Below are 16,623 nucleotides of genomic sequence, written 5' to 3'. Positions count from 1 at the left end.
AATACAATACCAGTAGAGTTTTCCCAAGTCCCTTACAAGAAACTGAAGCTTCTACTGCAGTCAGACTGCCCATAAGGCATCCCTTAAACACTTCTTGGCAGTGTGTGTTCTCTCTTTCCCACCATACCTTGCCTTTAATTGCCTTCTCCTCTCTTCTCTGCTTGTACAAATCTGTCCCTTCAGAGCCTACATCTACTGGGAAGCATTCTTGGACCATTCCGTCTGGAAGAAGTAACTCCCTCTGAATTTGTATAATGCCTAGCTGTCAGTCCCAATGAGAAAGGGAGTGTGCAGGGAAAAAAAAAAATCCTGGAGCAGTTAGTCTAATATTTTATCCTTTACTAGATCTGTAACCTTGAGTAAATTTACTGACCTCTTGTAACACCCTCTATCCTCATCCTTAAAAGAGAGTAAGGAATATACCATATCTCCAACATGTTGTCAGGATAAAATGATGTTGTGTTTGTGAAATGTTTGGTTTATGGTAATTGATTATACTTAGGCAAAGTATCTGTTTTATTTCAAACAAATTCAGCTATGATGATCTACATTCTGGTAATCTTAATATGCTTTCATGTATGTTTTTCTTATTGCCTCAACCCAAATGTTAAATAACCCAAAATGTTAAATAAATGGGCTTTATTCACAGAACGATTTAAAGGACTTTTTGATTAATTATAAAATTGTTACTTTTTATAGATTTTATTTTTTTAAGTAATCTCTACACCCAATGTGGGGCTCAAACTCAACCTCAAGATCAAGAGTCACATATTCCACCAACTGAGCCAGCCAAGCACCCAGTATAAAATTATTTAAAGCAGGACTTCTGGCTTTAAAGATAAATCTGTGGTCTTACATATGAACTGAAGCCACCGCATGTACACTGACTCTTCCTTTTCCTTTCCTTTCTCTTTAGTTTGTTGCTCAGCCCAATTGTCAACAACTGCTTGCATCTCGCTGGTACGATGAGTTCCCAGGCTGGAGGAGACGGCACTGGGCAGTGAAGATGGTGACGTGTTTCATCATAGGACTTCTTTTTCCCGTCTTCTCTGTGTGCTACCTTATAGCTCCTAAAAGCCCACTGGGACTGTTCATCAGAAAGCCATTTATCAAGTTCATCTGCCATACAGCGTCCTATTTGACTTTTTTGTTCCTGCTGCTGCTTGCCTCTCAGCACATCGACAGGTCAGACTTGAACAGGCAAGGTCCACCACCAACCATCGTCGAGTGGATGATATTACCGTGGGTCCTGGGTAAATGTGTTACTATAGAAAATATAATAAAAACGTGTTGCTGCCATGGAATTTCGTTGCCCAGAAAAGAATGGTCATTAAAGTTTTGGACGTAGGCATACTTAAAACAGGTTCTTGTCATTGCAGCTCCAAAGCTTAATCCCCAAAATTAAATAAATACCTTGCAAGTTTTGGGGGACTTGCTCCTAGACGCAGCCTATGAAAAGTAACTCTAGGTTTTAGGATTTGTGATTTCAGTGACTTCATGTCCATGAATGATTTCCTGGGTATTTTTGTTTGTATGCTTGTCTTTTAAGATTTTCAACATATCTCATTGGCTATATTTTCTTAATTTTCTTAATAGATACACCTTCTAAAAGACAAATATAAATCACTCTGCAGAATTAGTGATTACACATAAAGTAACTATAACCATTCTTTAAGATCAATCCATTAAGTTTATCTTCAAATATATATTCAATCAAATATATTCAATCAAAATAATAGGAAATTAAACATTAGAACATCTTCCAATCTCTCTGTTCTTTCCATAGAAAGAAAAATGTTTGGGGATCTGCAGCAAATCTTGGTAAGGTAGAAAACTTTAAAGTAGCTGGTAAAAGCTTTGTTTTCCTCTCTTCTTGTTATTGTAGTCATAGTTAAAATTTACATTTTAATTATCCTTTCCTCTATCCTACTGTGGTTTCCTGAGAAATCACATTTTCTCAATTTAGCCCATCATTTTAAACCTCTCTGGTATCATATCCATCTCATCATTTAGTAATTAGAAAATATGTGAAAATTTCATGATTCAGAGTCTCAGAAGATCAGTTTGGCTTAAGTGTCAAAACTACTGGAGAGGCTGTAAAATGTGGAAAAGGCAGGAAAAAAAAAGGACTATATCTCAATCTGACATAGATACATTCTTCAATTTTAAAGATTATAAATACTCTAAATACTGACAGTAAAAATAGTTCATAGCAACAAGATTTGATATATTTTACAAATATATTAGAAAAAATACCTTTTTTCTTTTTTTAATTATGATTTATTTTTTATTAACATATAATGTATTATTAGCCCCAGGGGTACAGGTCTATGAATCGCCAGGTTTACATACTTCACAGCACTCACCATAGCACATATCTTCCCCAACATCCATAACCCCACTTCCCTCTCCCTACCCCCCCTTCCCCCAGCGACTCTCAGTTTGTTTTGTGAGATTGAGTCTCTTATAGTTTTTCCTCCCTCCCGATCCCATCTTGTTTCAAAAAAATACCTTCTTAAGTGACCTTTAAGATAGAGTATATTCTCATTAATCTGACATGCATAAAGTGTGATCTTGCTTAAATTAGAAGGAAGGTTTAGATAATGTGTACTTTTTGCATAAAATAATTATGATATTGCAGTTGATATTCAATATAAAATAAACATGCCTATTCCCATTTAAATTAAATATTTCATATTAGGAATATGTTCTTTATGGAGTTTTCTCCATAGAAAATTTCTTGTAAATAATTCTTCCATCCAAGTACTAACCAGGCCCGACCCTGCTTAGCTTCTGAGATGAGATGAGATCGGGCATGTTCAGGGTGGTATGGCCATAGACTCTTGTAAATAATTCTTAAAGAAGCATTTAGAAGGCTAAAATTCCCATTATGGGTAACTTATATGGAATGTCTAAAATTTCTGATATTCCAAATGAAATACAGAATATTTAATTTTGAAAAATGTTATAGATACAGTGAAGCATAAGCAGATATAGTATTTCTAGACTTTTCTTTTATGTAACTAATGAAAATATGTAGAGTACTTTCTATGTAGTAAGTACAGTACAGAGCAGTAGTGATACAAAAGTAAAAAAAAAAAAAAGAGAGAGAGAGAGAGAAGAAAAAAACATCCTTGCCCTTATGAAGCTTAAATTTTACTAGAGGACCTAGATAGATAATAAACAGTGAGATATGTTGCTTAATGTCAGAAAATGGTAAATAACATTAAAAAATAGAAGCTTCAATAAGTCAATTGGAGAAAGACAACTATCATACGATCTCCCTGATATGAGGAAGTGGAGATGCAACATGGGGGGGTTAAGGGGGTAGGAGAAGAATAAATGAAACAAGATGGGATTGGGAGGGAGACAAACCATAAGTGACTCTTAATCTCACAAAACAAACAGGGTTGCTGGGGGGAGGGAGGTTGGGAGAGGGAGGTGGGGTTATGGACATTGGGGAGGGTATGTGCTATGGTGAGTGCTGTGAAGTGTGTAAACCTGGTGATTCACAGACCTGTACCCCTGGGGATAAAAATATATTATATGTTTATAAAAAATAAAAAATTTTAAAAAACCAGAAACTTCAAACCTTTATTAACTTGTGAAATTAAGACTCATTGGCTGCAAAACTTGTAACAGAATTTTCCATGAAAGTTGGCTAGAAATTATATCCAAACCACAGCTGAATGGTTAAATAAGGTACATATTTAATTGTGATAATTAAAATTCTACCTAAGGAAATATCTCCTAAAGGCAACATTTCTTTTTTTTTTTTTTTAATTTATTTATTTGACAAGGAGAGAGAGAGATCACAAGTAGGCAGAGCAGCAGGCAGAGAGGGGGAAGGAGACTCCTTGCCGAGTAGAGAGCCCCATGCGGGGCTCGATCCCAGGACCCTGAGATCATGACCTGAGCCGAAGGCAGAGGCTTAACCCATTGAGCCACCCAGGTGCCCCAAGGCAACATTTCTTTAAGATATCCTGACTTCATGGAGTTAATTTATCTGGGAATTTTTAAGATAAAAGGAGATTTTCTAGAATAAAAATTATATATGAATGATTCTTTTGCTTGGAGGATTTTCTATATCAAATATATCTGTCCAAACAGCATATTATTCATTAAAGCTGATGAATTCTAAGTGCCTCCCATCTGACACTGAGTTCTAAGTGTTTTACTAGATCTGTAACTATAAGGGGTGTTCTCATTAGGCTCTTGTAGAAAACACACTGTATTTGAATATATCTCAGGTTCTATCACTGAGAGAAAATTAAATTATGGGTGGTCACAACCTCTCAATAAAATGGAGGATTTAGAGTCCCACTGAGTCCTAATGTCCTGTACTAGGGAGCAATCATTATTAAGACAGAGAAAATTGGTCATTTATTGACAAGAGGTGGGAGGTGAGGAGGAGACTAAGGACAACAGGATAGGAATGCTATAACATTTTACCGAAGGTATGATATAGACAAAAAGGCCAGGTCTGATTTGATACCTCCGTTAATGAGTCTTCTTCTATCTTGTCTCATTTAATGACTGAGGTCTGGCCAAGGAAGTTGTCAAACATTTCACAGTCCCTCCGTTGTGATGGTCTAGATTTGTAATATGACTGAACGACTTACAGAGAAGAGAGTGGCTTACAAACGAGTTCTTCATCCCGCTTTTTTCCCAGTGATAGACTGAAGCTCTGTGCAGGGGTTTTTCTCAAGTCTTCTTGAACTGACTTGATTTTCAACCCATGTCACTCTATGAGCTACTTAGTATGTAAAAAAAATGCTTTTTCATTCCTACTAAATTTACGTTTCTTCCATTTTAGAGGGATGTTTCCCAGACTTCTGATAACATAATTTATGAGAAATGATTACTTTTATACCATCCTTTTTTTTTATCCTGAGGAAAAAAAAAAAAGACTTTTGCTTATTCATTTTATGTATTCATATAAATTTTAACTCTTCCTGAGTAGAAAAGTTTTCTAACTATTAAACCTAATCTCTCAAATTGATCCCTTTATCTCCCTAAGAAGTACGGTTTTGCTTTGGAATTTCTGTTCTTTCATATACTTTTCTGTGTTTCAACAATACAGACTTATATTTGGTGTGACAGATCCAGCTATCTTGTGATTTAGTACAGTGGCAGGATAATGCTTCCCTGTTATTTTCAATATCTTACCTGTGGAAGTTCCACATCCTGTTGACTATTTAAATTGAAGTCTATTGAGTTTCGTATCTTTAGAAAACAGTCTGCAATGACCCTTGTACTCTTCCGCCGTGGTTTCATAGATACGCTGTAACTCATCTCTTGCAAGGCGTTTTGAATTTTTTTCTTCAGAACTTTCTCGTATGGAAGGTTATTGACCCTTCTTTCTCCCATTCAACAACTTTGAGAGATCTTATAGATGCCTGCTGTCAAGATCAACTTTAGCATATTAGCAAGGAGATCTAAAAGCCTCATGCAGGGGTCAAATTTAGGATTTAGTTATCTTGAGATACAGTCCTAACCGAAAGAGAAAAGTAATCACAAATAATTCAGTTAGAACTATTTCGAAAGGTAGATTCTGGACTGATAGATGCCAATATACTTCTCATATTGTCAAGTTACCCATTTAAACTAGAGTAAAAAGTGCAACAATGTTCCATCAAGCAAGCATATGAGCCCGATGACAGAGCTACGCTCTGCCAGTGTCTGAGAAAAAGTTTCATTGGAAAGACTGGACAATGGATTAAAAAGAGCCTGGGGCCAGATTAGAGACCTGGCTCCTTCTGTGCTCTGCTGTGCCATGACCTGGAGGCTCTTAATTTATTCAGGGTTTGATTTTTAACATAGAATATCAGGGATATGAAATGAATATTCATGTCAGAAGTTCCCTTTTACATAAAATTTATATGGAAACTAAATATAGCATGTTATATTTATAATGTACAGTGAGAATTTATCTAAATCATAGCAGCAGTTTTATCTCAAATAGATGTCATTTGTTTTCTGAAGGTAATGTGGAGTAAATAGGAGGGGAAAAAAAAAAAAAAAACTTTTGAATGCTAATTTTTAAAGCTTTCCCCAAAGCCAGTTTTGATTTTTTGCAGAATCTATTATAATTTGACTGTAACAGTCAAATCTGTGTCATAGCTTATTCCCTGCAAAAAAAAAGTGTGCACAAATGTATATGCATGTGAATTATCAGGAGGTAGACTTAGGTTATCAACTTAGCAAAGAGAAACCATGAGATTGACAACCCTTTTCAAAAAAGTAGGATGTTACTGAAGGCTATCACACTAAGAAAGCAGGAAATACTTTGTTCTCAGTGAGAAGGAAAAACGTCTGCTGCAGTGACTTGATATTATGTGTGTGCCTAAGAATATGCCATAATTATGTAGTATATAAATCCATGCACACTGAGCATGATAAGGAGAAGGGTGAACTGAGGAAAAGATGTATCATAGGAAGAAATCTGAGCTCTGTTAAAAATAACTTCTAGTGAATTCCTAGGCATAAACTAAGAATTGCTCATAATATCCGGATTATACATCTTGCCCATAACACGTACTTATTTGACAATTTTTCTCTAACAAAATTGGCCTCTCATTTCCATTATTTATTTTATATTTTTATCTTGTAAAAGGTTGATATTAACAAATCTGAACATTTCGATAAGGGCTGCCAAATTGCAAATGGAAAAAGAAAACTTGTGATCATATTCTCCCCTAGATAAAGACTCAAAGAGACAAGCAATCCTATAGATGTATAATTCTTCCTTTTTGTGACCATTTCTCCACCTTTTGACTAATAGGCATTAAGATCATTTGGTTTTAGGTACTCATATTGAATTACGCATCTTCTCAGATAGCCCCCCAAAGGTATTTATGCAATTATAAGAAACAAGTTTATAGTTTCTCCCCACTCTCTCCCCGGGCAAGGTACTCTCAACTACCTCAGTAAACTAGTGGCAGACACACATAGACACCCAAACCCAGCTGCAGAACATCTGCTTATTAAAAAGACATTTTGATTGTCAAGAAAACCAGATAATCATTGTAGTAAGACATATAATCATCATTTTCCTTTTTATCTGTGGGGAAAAAAGTTTAAGGTCACCTCTACTAAGACTTACCAAGATTTATCCAGACTAACACAGTAAGATTTCAAACAATGAAATATTTATGTAGATTTAAATTATTGGGCACATTCTACTGCTGGCCAAAAGACTTCTTTATCGGGAAGATGATTAAGTATTTTAGGTATGATGATACCCCGAAAGTGAAATCAGCACACTTTGAGAGAATATTTGGCAACATGATCCAAATAGATGGTTCAAGGGAAGGGGGCAAAAGATAGAGAAAGAGGAGTAGATATTAAACGAGGGAGGGTCAGTGTGAGAGAGTGGAGGGAGGCTGAAGTGGTTTTCCTGAGTTCAGAATAACAGCAGCAGTAGTGACTGTGGTAATAATAGTAGAAAGAAACTAAGATAGGCACCCTGCCAAATGATTCAATGTGGGTTCTCATCTGAACTTCATAGTAACTCCACTTCATTGAATCATAATAAATGTTGTTTGTTTCTCATTTCATAGAGAAGGAATAGGCTTAGAGAAGTTAAATCCCTTGTCCAGGATCAGGAGCTAGCAAACGTTAGACACTTGATTCATAATTCAGTTGTGTCATTCCAGAGCTAGAACCTTTATCCTCCATAAATACTGCCCCCCAAATTTGAGGAGTAGGATTCGAGGTGGCAAAAACAGCCCAAGAATACAAGACTTCTTTGCTCATTTGTTTTGTTTCTTAATTTCCACATATAAGTGAAATCATAAGGTATTTGTCTTTCTTTTTTTTGCTTAGCATTATACTCTCTAGATCTATCCATGTTGTTGCAAATGGCAAGATTTCGTTTTTTAATGGCTGAGTAATTTTCTACCACACACTCACACACACACACACACACACACACACACACAGAGCACATCTTCTTTATTCATTCATGTATCAATGGACACTTGGGCTGCTTCCATAATATGGCTACTGTAAATAGTGCTGCCATAAACATAGGGGTGCATATATCCTTTCGAATTAGTGTTTTCATATTCTTTGGGCAAATACCCACTAGTGGAATTACAGGATCATATGGTAATTCTACATTTAATTTTTTGAAGAACCTCCATACTGTTTTCCATAGTGGCTGCACCAGTTCACATTCCCACGAACAGTGCAAGATAGTTCCCTTCACCCCACATTTTTGCCAACCCCTGTTGTTCCTTGTGTTTTTGATTTTAGCCATTTTTACAGGTATGAGGTGATAATCTCATTTTGGTTTGGCTTACATTTCCCCAATGATGAGTGATGTTGAGCGTCTTTTCATGTGTCTGTTGGCCATCTGAATATCTTCTTTGAAGAAATGACTAATCATGTCTTCTGCCCATTTTTTTTAACTGGATTATTTGTTTTTGAGTGTTGACCTGTGAAAGTTCTTTGTATATTTTGGATACTATGCCTTTATCAGACATCTCACTTGCAAATATCTTCTCCATTCAGTAGGTTGCCTTTAGTTTTGTTGATGGTTTCCTCTGCTGTGCAGAAGCTTTTTATTTTGATGTAGTTCCAATAGATGATTTTTGCTTTTGTTTCCTTTGCTTTGGAGGACATATCGAGAAAGATGGTATGTCTGATGTCAGAGAAATTAATGCCTATGTTCTCTTCTAGGGTTTTTATGGTTTTAGGTCTCACATTTAAGTCCTTAATCCATACTAAATTTATTTTTATGTATGAGGTAAGAAAGTTGTCCAGTTTTGTTCTTTTACATGTCTCACTGTCCCTTTAAGTCAGTGTTTCTTGAAGTGTGACCAACTGACTAAAATCAAAATCATTGTGAATTTCTACAAAAAATTTATATTTTGAATTCTCCCCTTGGTTGATTAGTTCAGATATTCCAGAGGTCTTTAAACATTAAAGAGTGAGAAACAATTCTGGAAGCAAAATTTCATGCAAAATATGTATTAATGTGAAAGCTTTATTAAGGAGTCTCAACTCATTAGAATCTAAACATGAAATGGTTTTACTTCTGATCACTCTTCCCAAGCACCCTATACCAGATATCCTTTTCCTATATCTTAATGATATGTTTAGTAGATATCAAGTTCCTAAACCTTTGAGTTGTTAAAAAGTAGTCCCAGGGGCACCTGGGTGGTTCAGTTGGTTAGGTGTCTACCTTCGGCTCAGGTCATGATTCCAGGATCCTGGGATCGAGTCCCACACTGGGCTCCTTGCTTAGGGGAGAATCTGTTTCTCCCTCTCCCTCTGCTGGCCTCTCCTCCTGCTTGTGCTCTCTCTCTCTCTCTCTGTCAAATAAATAAATAAAATCTTAAAAAAATAAAAAAACAGCTTGAGTCTTATCATCAGTTTAAAGCATTCCTCTTCCTGACAAAAGCATGGCCCATGGCTCAGAGGACCTAGAATTGTCCATCGTTTGCTCATCCTGCAACCCCAACTCTGGAATGGAAAGCGGGACACAAACTGTTCATGTTCTCCTGCTTGGTGGCTGTCGGGAAGAAGGATGACAAGAAAAGTTATAAGTCTTCATGATTTCCCTGGAACCCCGGTCACAGCTCTTTCCTGGTTGTGTGTCTCTGGCTAATACTGTGTAGCCAGTATGACAAGCTGTGACTCATGGCTCTCCTGATGGGTGCATGAGTGTTCTCTGGAGACCCTGTGTACTTCCATGCTGCATATTCTTGGGTCTGCACAATAGAGCTCTGCCTGACATCTTCCAGTCCCTCAACTCTTGTAACTAGTAGTTGGTTCCTTTAGGGGACCTATGACCTGGCAAGGACAAGAGGGCATGATTGCTAAAGCTCAGCTTCTTCCTGTGATAAGCCTTCATTCCCCAAGAGCATCACAAAACCTTGCCACATCTCATGGCAGGAGGTCAGACTGCTGCCAGCTGTCTTACTGCCAAAACATACTGTCTATTGTCCCTGATGATCCAGACCCAGGAAGAGATGAGCAAGCCAATTGTGGACCCGACACTCCAGCAGGAATTGAGATGCCAGTTTTTCCAGATTTCTGAGGGATTCTTCTCAGAGTCTTCCTCACTTGTTTTAGGAGAGGTAGTAGTGCTGGAGAGCAGTCACCTTTCTCTCTCCATCTGGTATTCCGAATTAGCACAAAAACTGTATGACCCTGACATGATGGCTCTCTTGCCACTTATTCCAAGTGTTCTCTCAGTTTAGACTATGGGATTGGAGAGCCAGGTGGTTGGTAACAGATACGGTTCTAATGTCTCCTTATATGCCCTAGAGAGAAGGGTGTGGCTACAATTTTCTGTAAGCTAGTGGGGGCTCTCATTGTTATCTGTTTGGGTTTTAAGATTAGCACTGAGAGGATAGAAGCTGCCGCTTAACTCAGCACCTTTTTAGGGTCCAGCAGAATGTGAGTCTCTATTGAGTAAAATAACTACCTTTAGATTTTTCTAATCAAAAGCAAAATTTTCACCAGAGACCACTTTTTATTCCATGATCTGGGGAGGGAAAAGCAAAACAAAACAAAACCTCCAGCAGGAAGGAATTCTTTCATTTTGTTCTTTTTATATACATTGATTTGGTGCCACAGTATAGAACCTGGTGTTCTATGAAGAGACTTCCAAGGTCAGATCCCTTGATTAGATCTTAGGCTGCCATGACAGGTCCTTGGAGGTTGCCCTAGGTGTAAAGGTGACTCGCTCTTTGTTTAGGGGTTATCCTTTGTGTAAATACAGCAAGGAAGAACAAGACAAGAGGTCTGTTCACAGAATTACACTCTTCTTACCTGAAATCGGGGCTGTTAAATGTGGCGTCTGAGGTCTGCCTACTTCATCCTATCCTCACAACCAGCTTCACACGATGGGACATAATCAGACACTCCAGTAGCCCTGACAAAAACTGTTATGGGAAAGGTAGGAAAAATAAATACTAAAAACTTCCAGCATCCACAAATATCTTTCAAAGGAAGTTCTCTGACTCATTTGCACTATGATCTTTCCTTCGCTGGTCCCCACAGTCTTGACATCCATGTTTGTAATTAGACCTTCACTGTGACTCTCAGAAATCATGTCATCTGTTTATAAACAGCAGAGAGCAACTTTGAAATGTTCCCATTGTGGGAACAGGACAAACATTTTGTGACAGGAGCTCCCTGAAGCTTTGTTCTCTTCAGACTAGTTACCACAAATAGTTGATCTGGATGCATATTCCAGCCAGTTAATAGCACCCTCCAGCTTTTCTAAAAGGTTTGTTTTCTTCAAAACTTTCGGTGAATGTCGCCAGAGCAGAGGAAACTTGATATTTCGCTAATGTGCTCATAAGAAATAGAAATCATTAATTATCAAACATGTATGTGGTGACTAGAGCTCTATGAAGAGCTACTGGATTCTGGTGCTCTAAAAACACAAGATCCCAAACCCTATTAGCCAACAAGCACTGACTGACAGTCTTATTTACAGCTCAGGTTTAAAAATGATGGTGTGAACCCTCAGTTTCATCAGGATCTCTGTTTTTTTTCCACACAGCTATGACTTACAAAGGTCAGAAGTGAATTTTTTTATGTAATCCAGAAAGTCAGGTTTAATGTCTACTTTTTGAATTCCTAAGGAACTGTAATATCTCTGAATTGTGAGTGTTTGCTCTTTGCCTTCTTAAGAAACCGTAGAGGTCATCTAGCCCAAGAAGTGCCATCTTCTTGAACTCATCTAATTGGAACAGAGTCTGCTCAGATATTAAGGAGCTCCAGGTTAAAATGTTGTTTTGTACTGAGCTTATAACTGGTTCTTTTAACTGTTTTCCCACAGTTTCTCTATTCCCTTATGTAATTATCCATAAAATATTTGAAGTTACCTATTTTGGTGGCTGTTAATAATCACATCTGACATCACAGATTCATAGACTTGGAATGCCCTTCAGAGATCAGATGGAACAGGTTTGCACCTACTTTTAGAATCACTCTGGAGCCTGAGTGATGGAAGGCCTTCTAGGCTTGGATTGGAATCTTGACCCCACAGGGTGATCCATTCCAGTTCTGGAACAACTCTGATTGCCAGAGAATTCTCTCTTACATTGGTCAAGAAGGTTTCTCCCTATAATTTTCATATCAAAGATGCAACTTGTGCTTTTTGTAGCAGACCAAAGCAAGTCAGTGTCCTCTGGTATAAAACAGTTTTTAATCTTTCATGGAAACTATTGTGATGACTGATTTTAGTAAAATTTGATAATTCAGATAGGAAGAAGTAATGTCTGGTGATTCATTCCATTGAGGTAGATGGTATGATTTGTATGATTGTTGATTCTATATATAGAATTCTGTATATAATCCAAACCTCTCTGCTTTTGAAATGAGGTAGTAACACTAGAACACTATTTTCTAAGATTACAAAGCCAAGTACCAGTTGAGCTGAGTCTTGCCCCTTACTCACCTGCTATAGTCAAATTCTTATCTTTGGTGAAGATTCACTGGAAATTCATTTATTCAATTAATGATTGCAGTGCACACATCTTCTCATCTCCAGGAACTGGCCAAGTTTCCAATAAAGCAAAACAAATAAGCCACATTGTGAAATCTCAGAAATAAGAAAACATTGTCTAAGAGCACTGCCTAAGGAGCTTGAATTCTGGTTTCTTTATTAACTGGTAGTGGAGCATAGTCACACTGCCTCTTTTGGTGTGATTTTTCTTACGTAGGTTGTGGTTGTGTTCTGCCTTCTGAGATTGTCCCCAGGCTCAGTAGGAAAAAGCACCACAGAATGGGGAGAGGAGAGGGGTTCCAGAGCGCTTTTCCTCACTGAATAATATAAATTGTTAAGTTTCCCACAAACTCTAAAATCCGAGCATGCATCGTATCCTAGTCGGGTCTGTTATATTCCTTTCTTCAATATGGAGGCAGTGATCGTTATCATCTCCCCAGTTATGCCCCTATCTTATCTGAGCTCTCAAGAGAGATTTCTTTCTGAAAGAACCTCAAAGAGGGAACTAGGATATAAACACCAAATCCAGACTAAAGCAGGGTCTACAGCAGACTTTAAAATCTACACTGTATGTATGAGTCTGAATTTAGAACAGACTATTAGCTATAGAGAACACACCGATGGTTACCAGAGAGGAAGTGGGTGGGGGGGATGGGTGAAATAGGTGATGGGGATTAAGGAGGGCACTTGTCATGGTGAACACGCGGTGATGTATGGAAGTGCTGAATCACTATATCGTATACCTGAAACTAATATTACAGTATGTTAACCAACTGGAACTTACGTAAAAACTTTTAAAAAACGCACACTAAAATTAATTCGACTGAAATCAGTCCTTACCTAGGTTATTAACTGAGCTCTAACTTAAAATTTGAAGAAATAAAATTAAATAATAATAAATAACCATTTCTAGTTACCACTAAATGATGATAGACTATTAAGTCTAGTTCACTTTTATTTCTTCCAAAATTTTATTATGAGAATTTTCAAACATACCTATCAGCAATATATCACAATTGATATTATATTTATTATGTTTATGACATATTTATATTTATTATATTTATTTTTAATCTATCCCTATTTCCATTTGTCAACATCAACCTCTCATCATTTTTGCGGTCTTCAAGTTGTAGCATTACTTTTTTTCTTTTTCAGGGCACAGAGATATCAAACATTGACAAACACACACAATCATGAACTACCACCACAATCAAGATACTAGACAAGGGCTGGAAAACTATGACCCAGCAGGAAAATATGGCCCTTAGACAGTTTTTGTTTTTGTTTTAAGATTTATGTTATTTATTTGAAAGAGAGAAAGAGTGCTCAAGCAAACAAGGAGAGAGTCAGAGGGAGAGAAATCCCAAGCAGACTCCCCACTGAGCCAGAGCCACGCCCCGCCCCGCCCCGCCGCCGCCCATGCCCGCTGGATCCCAAGACCAGGACTGAGATCATGACCTGAACGGAATCAAGAGTCTGATGCCTAACCAACCAGTTGCATCACCCAGGCTCCAGTTGGCAGTTTTTATAAAGAGTTTTATTGTAACACAGCCACACCCATTCATTTACTGCAAGCCTAACTTACTTATTCTTTGGCCCTCTGCAAAATAAGCATGATGGTAGTTGTATGTTTTTATAGATGTCCTTTATCAAATCAGGAAATTACCTTTCTATTCGTACTTTGCTTAAAGTTTTTTACTATGAATGGATGTTGAATTTTGTCAAATGCATTTATGGTATCTATTGATCTTTCTTCCCCCAATAGACTGCGGATGGCATAAACCACATCGATTGGTTCTTAAATGTTGAAACAGTCTTGCAATCCTGGAAAAACAGCTATTATCAATTTTATATATTGCTCTACTTAATTTACTAGTTAATATTTGTTGAGGATTTTTCTGCACATTCATAAAAGTTATTAGTGTGTAGTTTTCTTTGATTGTATTATTTTTGTCAGACTTTTTATCAGCATAACACTTGCTTGCCTCTTAGATGTTTCTTTCTCTTGTATTTTCTTAAGTGTTTGTTCTTGTGTTCTTAGCACTAGTATTATTTCTTCCTTAAATGTTTGGTAGAATTCACCATAAAGCAACTGGACCTGAATTTTTCTTTGGTGGAAGGTTTTTTAACTATGAATTCATAACACTTTAATAAGTATAAGACAAATCAGGTTACTCTGTATACTCTTGAATGAAATTAGGAGTTAATGTCTTTCAGGGAAAATGTTCCAACTCATTTAAGTTGTGAAATTTATGGATATCAAGTTGTTCATTTTTTTCACTTGTCCTTAAAATGTCCTAAGATCTGTACTGATGCCCCTTTTTCCATTTCTGATATTGATCATTTATATATTCTCTCTTTTTTTCCTTGACCATTCTGGCTAGTTTTATCAGTTGTACTGATCATTTCAGAGAACTAGATTCTGTTTTTGTGGATTTTTCTCAAGGTTTATGTTTTAAAATTTATTGCCTTCTGCTCTTATCTCTTTTACTTTCTTCTGCTTGTTTTGGATTTAACATGTTTGCTTTTCTTTTCATTGTGTCATAGTTGAAGCAGAGATCACTGAGACTTTTATTCTTTTCTAATAAAGTCTTTAAACCTATAGATTCCACTCTAAGTACTATGTTAGCAGGATCCCAAATTTATTTGGATGTATTTTCATTTTCAATCATTTCAAAATATTTTCTAAAAATCTGCAAATTCCTCTTTGATCTAGGGTTATTAGAAGTATGTTGTTTGATTGCAAAATATTTGGGGATTTTCCAAATACATTTCATTATTGATTTGTTGTTTTTATATTGTCATAGAACACATTTTGTATGATTTCCACTTGTATAAATATGTTAAGGTTTGTTTTATAGCCCATGATGATATGGTCTCTCTTGATGAATACTACACATGCATGCACTTGGAAAAAAAAAAAAAAGTGTGTTCTACCACTGTCAGGTTGTTGATAGGGTTGTTCAGAATTCGATATTCCTACCAAACTTCTGCCTACAGATGCTACAGAGAGGAATACTAAGGTCTCCATCGACTATACTTATACCTTTCTCTCTTTGTTGTTTCAATTTTAATTATGGCATCCTGCATTATAACGTTGTATGGTTAGCTGCATTCATATTTAGAATTGTTCTGGCTTCTCAGTGAGTTGGCCTTTTTACCCATATGTTAGTATATCCCTCTACCTACCTGGTAACGGTCTTTCTTTTGAAATATATTTAGTTATATTAATATAGCCAACCCACCTTCCTTTTTTTTTTTTTTTTAGTTTTCTTTTGATTAGTATTTCATATGTCTTTATTGTTCTTTTATTTTTAACCTGTTGATGAATTGGAATATAGCTGTGTTTTGCATTTTTCTATATGACCATCTCTGTCTTTGAATTGGTGTGTTTAGACCATACATTTTTTAAGACCATACACTTCAATGTAATTATTAATATTGATGGATTTGAAATCTACCCCATTCATATTGTTTTTCCTACTGGCTCTATCCATTCTTTGTTGCACTTTACCTTTTTATTCTGCCTGTTGTCATATTGAATATTGTGCATAATTTCATGTTTATTTATATTTCTGGCTCTTTATACATTTAAATATGTATATATACATATATACATGTACATGTGTGTGTATATATATGTGTGTGGGTCTGTGTGTGTGTTTATCTGCAATCTGCCACAGTGAGCCCTGAGGCTCTCTTTGGAGGAATCTGCTTTCCTTAGAAGTATAGGTTCTTTGGTTTCCTATCTCTTTTATATACATAGTATATAAAAATATATTTTTCAAATAGGCTCCATGCCCAGCATGGAGCCCAACTTGGAGCTTGAATTCACAACCCTGAGATCAGGACCTGAGCTGAGATCAAGAGTCACATGCTCAATTGAGTGAGCCACCCAGGTACCCCTACCTACATTTAAAAATATTTTAAGAGAATGCCTTAGGGTTTACAATATAAGATTTTGTTCAATATAACTTCAAATAATATTTATTTTGTTGACAAGTAACCTAAGAATTTATGATAGTATGTTTCTAATTCCTCTCTCTCTCATCTTCTGTGCTAATGTTGTCATTTTACTTTTCCATATGCTATATATGTTATAAACCACAATACTTTGCTACTGTTTTTGCTTTAGGCAATGATCTGTT

The 16,623-nt window shown here is 36.5% G+C and overlaps 1 protein-coding gene across 1 annotated transcript in view; it reads left to right on the top strand.

The window, feature by feature from the left end:
• Positions 1 to 16,623, top strand: part of TRPC4 (transient receptor potential cation channel subfamily C member 4) — a 195,341-nt gene that overhangs the window by 139,875 nt on the left and 38,843 nt on the right. The window contains exon 4 of the mRNA XM_032880114.1: positions 917 to 1,253. Coding sequence (XP_032736005.1) covers positions 917 to 1,253 — 337 coding nt within the window. The remainder of the gene's footprint in view (positions 1 to 916; positions 1,254 to 16,623) is intronic.

This window comes from Lontra canadensis, unplaced genomic scaffold (assembly GCF_010015895.1).
Source record: "Lontra canadensis isolate GAN:19392208 unplaced genomic scaffold, GSC_riverotter_1.0 scaffold67, whole genome shotgun sequence".
NCBI lineage: Eukaryota > Metazoa > Chordata > Mammalia > Carnivora > Mustelidae > Lontra > Lontra canadensis.
This window is presented reverse-complemented; position numbering and strand designations above follow the sequence as displayed.